Raw genomic sequence first — 9336 nt, 5'->3', positions numbered from 1 at the left:
CACATCACTCTTAGCATGATTTTACTTCACTCTTGTTTACAAAACATATCACTCTTAGTATGATTTTACTTCACTCTTGTTTACAAAACACATCACTCTTGTTTACAAAACACATCATGATTTTACTTCACTCTTATTTACAAAACACATCACTCTTATTATGATTTTACTTCACTCTTGTTTACAAAACATATCACTCTTGTTTACAAAACACATCACTCTTAGTATGATTTTACTTCACTCTTGTTTACAAAACACATCACTCTTATTATGATTTTACTTCACTCTTGTTAACAAAACATATCACTCTTAACATGATTTTACCTCACTCTTGTTTACAAACACATCACTCTTATTATGATTTTACTTTACTCTTGTTTACAAAACACATCACTCTTAGCATGATTTTACTTCACTCTTGTTTACAAAACACATCACTCTTATTATGATTTTACTTCACTCTTGTTTACAAAACACATCACTCTAATTATGATTTTATTTCACTCTTGTTCACAAAATACATCACTCTTATTATGATTTTATTTCACTATTGTTTACAAAACATATCACTTTTAATATGATTTTACTTCACTGTTATTCACAAAACACATCACTCTTATTATGATTTTACTTTACTCTTGTTCACAAAACACATCACTCTTATTATGATTTTACTTCACTCTTGTTCACAAAACACATCACTCTTAATTAATTTATCACTACCCATAAAACTCAGACAAATACGGATCTACTTCAACAACTTTGCTTTCAAAAATTAAATAAACTATATATATTTTTAAATGCAGCAACAGTAAATAACAAAATAAGCTAAACAATCTTAGTTACATATTACTGCTAATTTCCTTTTTTTAGTTAATAAAAAAATCAAGAAATAAAACGTCAATTCGTAGCTATGAAATCACCAAATTGCGTTGAAGTGTGACGAGTCCTCACATTTAATCATACTGTAAGCATTGCTTCTGCTTGTTTCCACTCTCACTGTGTGATTACTGTGTGCCTTTGTGGATATGGTGTTTGATGCTGATTTTGAAGGTGGATTGCGCTGATCGCCGACACGTTGCATTTATCCGGCAGCCGGAACTTCCTAGTAAGCTTCTGCGGCGGCCTCCTCTCCAGCCGTATATACTTGTAACCTTCCTCCTCCTCCCCTTCCTCTCTCTTCCTCTTCCCGTTGCTCTTTATCACCATCGTGTTTTCCTCCTCTACCGTCACCTGCAGCAATTCCGCACCAATTTCATAAATACCTTCAGCTCGAGCGAGCTATTTCGCATCAATTTCATGAATTTCTAAAGAAATTTCGTTTCAATCAAGCAACTGAGCTTAATTTCTGGTGAATTTCCAGAGCTGAGAAGATGAGAAGAGAAAAGAATAATCGCGTCTTTTTCAAATGAATTCAATTTGCCGACATAATCTAATTTTGGCTATGCAATGACTATTATACCCCAACCTTGTTATTGTGGAGTAAATTTGTGATTGAGGGAACTAATTTCTCCTTAAATTCGAAAATTACATGTATTAATAATAGCCCTTGATTTTCTTGATCTTGTGGCTGTGATTGGTTCTCTAGTTATGTAGTTAATGGGCATTTGCCATAGATTACTACTCTATATATATATATATATATATGGTACTGTTAAACTCCTTTTCTCCCCTTAGATTTAAGTTCCTTCTTAATTTGGACCGTTAGATCTTATTCATCAACGGTCCAGATGATCTGCATTATTACACTATAATGGTGCATTATTAGTCGGTGTGCATTATTCAACTGAACATCTGCATTATTACACTATAACGATGCATTATTAGTCGGTGTGCATTATTTAACTGAAAATCTGCATTATTAAATGACACGTGGCATCAATCTAACCGTCGGATGACAAAATCGTGGGGCTGAGATCAAGAAGGAAATAGGAGAAAATATGAAAAAAAGGATTTGAATACAATCATATATATATATATAGGATTGTGATCAAGATAGAACCATTCTTAAACGTAGAACAAATGCCAAACGGAGGTCGTTAGATCTTTTAATCCAATGGTGTTGATTTGCACAACAACTTCCCATTACAACCAAAACTATTATTAATGGGTGAATGCAGATAAGTGAAAAAATAAAGCATGCATGGACTCTTCTTCGTTTCATTCATTCTTCCATCAACATGTGAGTTTTTTCACATGTTGAGTCAGGAATGTCGTGAAAATATAGTCTAATATGTATGATTTTTAATCTTGACCGTCATTTTTTCCTCATCCAATGAATAAAATATGTAGAGTTCTAGGTTCTACACTTAAGAATGGTTCTATCTTTAACGCAACCCTATATATATATATATATATATATATATATATATATATATATATATATATATATGATGTATATATATTATTATGAATTAGAGGTAAGAGAGTAGGGTTATCAATACACCTGATTCTAATTCTTTAATCGAAACCGATCCATCACGGTGTCGTCTTTAATATTAGAATCCCTTTTTAGCTTTTAATATTATGAACTTTAATTTTAAACCAATAGATACATATGTCACATAATAATATAAATATTCTTACAGAAGAGACGCACCCACAGAGAGAGCACCCTCGTCTAATGTGAAGTGGGGCGAGTGCAAGCCTTTGATTGACTTCATGGTTTCGTTTCTCTCTTCAATCATGAAGAATGCTGCAGGTATCTTCTTCTCTGCGTAGAAGCTGAAGTCCTCGGCTCCCATTATCATCGGTATGAGCTGCACACCGTGCTCCCCGAGCAAGCTCTCCCCGACCCTTTTAGCATGCGTGTACATAACAGGATCGTTGATTGTTGCAGGGTACGGTATCAGCTTCTCCTCCATGAAATCAAGCACAGCACTACATTGATGGACTGCTGCTTGAGCTTCTATCACCTGTTAGTCACAATAACCGGGAACACCATTTTAAGCCCGAATAACTTTAAAATCTCAAGAGAAAAACCACGAATGGCTTTCAGGATCCAAGAAGCGGAAAGTTCCACCAAACTCAATGGTCTCAGGTATAACATTAAATGCTGAGCCGCCTCGTACATATCCAATCGAGACTACCTAAATCAAATTATAGCACTACATTACAAATTTCACACAGCAAGTATGCTTCAAAATGCTTAGCAAAGGCCAACGAGGCATTACTCTTGGCTCGAGAGGATCAGTCTCCCGCGAAACAATATGTTGGAGTGCAAGAACCACCACAGAAAGAGCAAGAATCGGATCTCTAGTGTTATGGGGACTCGCTGCGTGCCCACCTTTCCCACGAATGACAACAGAAAACCGGCCTGACCCAGCAAGCATTGGACCAGGTTTGGAGCTGACAGCACCAGTTGGCAAAGTCGGATCAACGTGTAAGCCAAAAATGGCTTCAACTCCGTCTAAAGCACCTTGCTCTCTCATATGGTAGGCACCAGCATGACCTTCTTTCCCAGGTTGAAAAACAAGTTTAATGGTGACCTTTTCCACATACAAAAATGTTCCCAAATTAAAACCACCCTGAAACAAACAACACAACACTGCCAATAATATTGATTGATTTACCTTCAATCTACGGTGGTTTTTCTGCAACAATTTACCTGCTCCGAGCAGCATTGTGACATGAGCATCGTGACCACAAGCGTGCATTTTGGCATCAATTTTGCTCTTGTGCTCCCATTCCACTAATTCCTACTCGTAGAGATTGTGAATCAAAATCATACGCCTAAATTTTCACATTTTCACAGCTATTGGAAGCATGAAACAAAATTATATCCGATTAGGTTTCCAATTCAACAAGTTAACGGAGTTCCCAACACTCTGCTCACTGATTAGTTTAAATTTTGATGTTGAGAACGAGCGACGACCAAACAATCAAAAATCAAATCAATCAACGAATTTATTTTTGAATTTATCAATTAGAAAAAGACCTGAATAGAAAGGGCGTCCATGTCAGCTCTAAGAGCGAAGCAGGGGCTAGCACCGGAGCCAATAGTGGCGACGACGCCGGTTTCAGCGACAGGCCACTCATAGCGAATACCTAGCGAGTCGAGCTCGGTTCGAATGAGTTGACTCGTTCGGTTCTCTTGAAATGCGAGTTCCGGATACTCGTGGAGTCTCCGCCTAACCGTTTCAACCACGCGAAGAACTCCGCATCCCTCGCCGATTCCAACAGCTCACGAGTTAGCCACTCAGTTCCCACAGCCCAAACTCCATCACGGTGGAGGGAGACATGGCCTAAACGGGTATCCACTACGAGGAGCCCGCGGCTATAGCCGCGGGTTGGGGCGGGGTGCGGGCGGGCTATAGTGGAGGGCGCGGGCGGACACCGAAATGGGGGCGGTAGGGGGGCGGACGGGCTTCAACCGACTCCGGGGCGAGGACGCGGCTATAGCCGTGGCGCCTATAGTGGCGGCACCGACCGCCGCGGCTATAGCCGAAATATTTTTATTTATTTATTTTTTTTTACATTTCAATTCACCTATGAATACACTCACTCCATTCATTATTTTCACACCATTCCAACTCTACATCTATAAAAATTTCTCTCACTACAATTTGGGGTCGGAAATGAACAATTTGTGGAGAGACAGCTGGATTGCTCTGATTACTCATCGGCGGACAATCCCAAGAGACCACGTCGGTGCGCACCATCGTCTAATGGATGATTACTTTGTGGATAACCCCCGTTATCCACCCGAGATATTCCGCCGGAGATTTAGGATGTCGCGACGGCTGTTTAACTATATACCGACGAATTTGGCGGAGCGTTACCGGTGCTTCACCCTCCGGCGTGATGCGGCTGGCCGGATCGGGCTGTCTACGCAACAGAAGTGCACCGCTGCAATCCGGCAGCTTGCCTACGCCGGACCAGCGGACATGTTCGATGAATACCTACAGATGGGTGAGACGACTGGCCTCACGGTGCTCAGGCAGTTCTGTAAGGGGATCCGGGAAATTTTCGGTGGGGAGTTTCTACGGAAGCCCAACCCGGATGAGTGTCAGCGCCTACTGGATATGCACGGTTCGATGCACGGGTTCCCAGGAATGTTAGGAAGCATCGATTGCATGCATTGGGAGCCGTTGCGGACTACCGTCTGCGGATCTGTCATGCGTATTTCGGTGTGGCAGGTTCGAACAACGACATCAATGTTCTTCAGTCATCGCCGCTCTTCAACGAGGAGTGCCGGGGAGAGGGTCCAGAAATCAGCTTCGTAGCCAACGGTACACAGTACAGTATGGCCTACTATTTGGCAGATGGGATATATCCGCGTTGGCCAGTATTCGTGAAGACTGTCCGCCAACCGGTTGGACCGAAGAAACAATATTTTGCGCGCAAACAAGAGAGTGCTAGGAAGGATGTTGAGCGGGCTTTTGGTGTCCTCCAATCGTGGTGGGCTATTATACGGTGTCCGGCACGAGTTTGGCACGAAGATGATGTCACGAATATTATGTTAGCTTGTATCATATTGAATAATATGATAATAGAAGATGAAGGCTTTGTGGCAGAGCGATGGGCACCGGAAGAAGGTGCAAGTACAAGTCACGGTGTTGCCTCCGCGCCGATCCAGATGGGCGTACCACGGAGCAATGAATATTTGATCTAACGCTTCGCTGATATGCGCATGACCACATCACATAACACACTGCAGACCGATTTGATTGAAGAAGTGTGGGCACGTAGGGAGGTGGTGGTGCAGTGTAAACATGTTAGTGATTTGTACTAGATTAAATGTAGTGTGTAATTTTAATTTTAATTTTAATTTAGTGTGTAATTTTAATTTTAATTTTAATTTTAATTTTAATTTTAATTTTAATTTTAATTTTAATTTTAATTCTACTTCGTATAGTCGTGTTCTTCTAATTACGTATAGCCCGATAAATTTGTTTATAATTACTTGAAACATTATAAAATGAAAGTTGATTATAAAATTTAGGGGCTATTGGAGATGTCCACTATAGTGACAGAAATAGAATTTTAGGGTTATGGACAACAAAACTGGAGCTATGGACAAAAACTGGGGCGGTGCTATTGGGCGTGTCCGCCTTATAGTGGACACTCTAAGAGAGCGAAGGAAATTAACCACCTCATTTCCGAATAAAACAGCTTCCATCTCAACACGCCATGCTTAGTGGGAATATTGTTTTAGTTTTAGTGAACTTTACAATCAGTTTCTAGGTTAATAAGAGCATCCACAGTGGGACGGATGTCCAGGTGGACATCCCGACGGACTTCCCAAAAACACCTTCTGCCACGTCATAAGGACATTCCACTGCACAATGACGGACATCCCCAAGGACATCCCGACGGACATCCCACAATAATAAAAATTCACAAATTCACCAAATTAAAATTTCGACACGAATACTGAGAAAAATACAACCATTTTATTTAAAACAAAAAACATACATAATTATTAAAAAAATACATATTTAAAAAAAATAACCTCTATCTTCGACAAATGCGGCCCCCGTCTCACACCTCGTCGTCCCCGTCGCTAGTCCCGTCGTCACAATTGGGCAGGGGTGGCATCCCCAAATCGCGCCTGTAATACCCGCTCTTTTAATTATCATAATTCTAGAACTTTCATTGAACTAAGGAACGCTCTTTTAATTATCATAATTCTAGAACTTTCATTGAACTAAGGAACGCATGTTTGGGTATAATTAAGCAAAATTATCATAATTCTAGAACTTTCATTGAACTAAGGAACGCATGTTTGGGTATAATTAATGCTTATTGTTTTATGGTCATTGACTTGCTTAAGTAATGATTTTTGTTTAATCAAGAACTACGAACAACAAGGAACGAGGAACGACCCAAAACATATTTATGAAACATAACAAAAGTTGAGAAGAATATAAAGATTTCATTTTCTAACTAAGCGTGTTCGCTTACATCTCGAACTACACGCTAATTTACAAAATAAAGTGCATGAATTTATGAGTTTGAGAAAAAAAATCATGACTACAATCACAAGACTATAAACAACGGGCCTAATCTATGTGAACCGCATTACGCCCTTTTGAAGCCCGATAAGTCGGCCCTATCCGATCAGCCCATTGGGTCTGAGGCAGCGAGCCCGTCTCGGACAGCAGCTTGGCAGCCCAAGTCCTATCCCAACATGCAAAGTAGAGACAAACTTTAGTTACTAAAAAACAAAAGAAATTAAAAGAAACTCTTCTTATGAGGAAGGAGACAACCTCTCTTTAGTTGAAAGACCAAAGACTTCCCAAAAGGGGCAAGTCAATCATGCAAATCCTCCACATTATGGCAGCACCTGTTTTCTCACCAGCCACAAGCAAACAATGAAAGTTAATAGCTAAGTACTAGGAAATCATATGGGAACAAGATAGAGTTAATGATCAAGTACCTAGTACTTCAAATAACACCAAAAGTCTTAAGTTAAGTGCTATAATGTGGACCAAATAAGGGATATGCTGCAGCATGAAGGCAACTACAATATCATCCCATTTAATCCTCCCAAAGTACATCAAGTTTTGCCTATAAAAACCCCATCATATGCATAAATTTCTCCCTTCCACACACATAAAAAATTCAGCAACTTCTAGTGAGAATCAAGAACGAGCAGTAGCAAGTTTGAGAGCAAGTTTGAGAGCTTTCTGCATAGTTCCTGCAGGCAGCCCTACTTTCCATAGGTAACATCTCTTTTCTTCCTCCCCACAAGTTTTTCATACTAAAACATAAGCTCACCCCTTTCCCTTACTTCACAACAAGGAGTTCCAGAGTGGGAAGTGAACTTGGAAGAATTAGGAACAAAGATTTAAAAGAGCGTAGCCACTTCAAGAGGTAACACCCTTTCTTCCCCATCATAGGGACATAGAAGCATGAAAAAAAAGGGGCACAACATAATAGGAATACCAGAAGAAAGAATCCTAAGCACCAAGTTTAACTATAATCTGCAACACTGCAGAGCACAGACAAAACAAAATTTAACCACACTGCTTCTAGTTCGAACATCATGCTAGGCGCAAGATTTAGAGCCTTGAGTTTTACACACCATACATTTCAAATCAAGGGAGAACATAAACTGTTTCCAGCCAAAAATCAGTAGCAAATTTACCATGGCTACTGCCCAAGGAAAATCAAAGTTTTAGCACACTATAGTCAAGACCATCAACACCACATAGCTACTGCCCAAATTTCATAATCAATCAAAACTAAGTACACCAAGCCAAAAGAACTTAGCTTGCGGATGAGGGTCTGTCCGGCGAGACGTCGAGGAAAACACCGCGATGCCGACGGCAGAGCACCGGCATTTGGGCGTCGCGACGGCAATGATGGATCCATGTCGCGACGGCGTCAACGCTGAGTCGCCGGTGAGTGTCGAGGCTGCCTCGCGAAGGGTCAGGGCCGGACGGCGAGTGACAGCGGCGATCTACCCGTCGAGTAGTCGGAGACGGCGACGAAAGGAAGAGAAGAGAGACCGCCGTTGTTTCGTCGATTTAGGGAGTACGTGCCGGCGGGACTTCGAATTCCACCAAGATGAGGTGTGGGATGAGGAAGAGAAAGAAGAAGAAAGGGGAGGCGCTGCTATTGCTTCAACTAGGGACTTGAAGAAATTTTGAAATGGGAGAATGAATTGGGGAAGAAGAAGTCACGATGGGGGAAGGGGTATTTTTGGGCCTTCTTTTCCTTTTCTTGCTTTTGGGCCTCTTAAATTAAAGGTGGGGACCAAGTTCAGGTTTTAATGTTGGGCAAATGATTTAATTAAAATGGCAGCTTGGGCTGGAACTATTAAATGGTTGGGCCTGCAGTTTAGTTCCCGATTAAATCTCGGACTCGTCAATGTTAAACGACCAAGTAATTTAATTCATGAGAGGGTTTGCTAATTAAATCCCGAGATGATAATTTAATCTCGAAAAAGATACATGGGAAAATAATACTCCTAAAGTTAATAGAACTATTTTCTTAAACCTCCACGTAAATTAAATCTCCTGATTTATATTAATGGTCAAGGATCCTAACTTTTTTCTAGAAAAATATGAAAAAGAATAAAATGAGCACGCACTTAGGATGCATTCACGTTTAAGTTTTCTTGACTTCTTAAAGTCTAATTAAGTATTATTTTAGAAATTTCTTGACATCTTAAAGTCTAATTAAGTATTATTTTATTTCTAAAGGGACGTCTTCGCACGTCGTCTAAGACCAAGTTAAGGAATTTACGACAAGGAATTAGCTTTTGAGGTAGGCATTTCTATTAAAACGTGAAATTGTTTTGTTAGCATGATTATGTGAAATTATGCTATTTATGTTTTGTCATGCCTTTTATGTTTTAGGAATACCTATCTGCTTGGCTATGCGAAT

At 40.1% G+C, this 9336-nt stretch overlaps 1 protein-coding gene and 1 long non-coding RNA gene across 2 annotated transcripts; both read right to left on the bottom strand.

Annotated features, from left to right (window-relative positions):
- Positions 1-994: 994 nt before the first annotated feature.
- Positions 995-4345, bottom strand: LOC121768833 (IAA-amino acid hydrolase ILR1-like 7). Its single transcript, XM_042165402.1, has 5 exons — positions 3938-4345; positions 3573-3698; positions 3174-3488; positions 2600-2915; positions 995-1233 (listed from the first exon to the last, which is right to left on the bottom strand). Exons 1-5 carry the CDS (start codon positions 3956-3958, stop codon positions 1106-1108), a joined length of 906 nt encoding a protein of 301 aa, XP_042021336.1. The 5' UTR covers positions 3959-4345; the 3' UTR covers positions 995-1105.
- A 2512-nt stretch (positions 4346-6857) lies between these two features.
- Positions 6858-8790, bottom strand: LOC121764329. Its single transcript, XR_006042560.1, has 2 exons — positions 7212-8790; positions 6858-7122 (listed from the first exon to the last, which is right to left on the bottom strand). It is a non-coding gene; the product is annotated as an uncharacterized LOC121764329 (long non-coding RNA).
- Between the last annotated feature and the right edge of the window lie 546 nt (positions 8791-9336).

Source organism: Salvia splendens, chromosome 2 (genome assembly GCF_004379255.2).
Source record: "Salvia splendens isolate huo1 chromosome 2, SspV2, whole genome shotgun sequence".
NCBI lineage: Eukaryota > Viridiplantae > Streptophyta > Magnoliopsida > Lamiales > Lamiaceae > Salvia > Salvia splendens.
The sequence above is the reverse complement of the archived record's forward strand: the minus strand, read 5'-3'. Positions and strand labels throughout refer to the sequence as shown.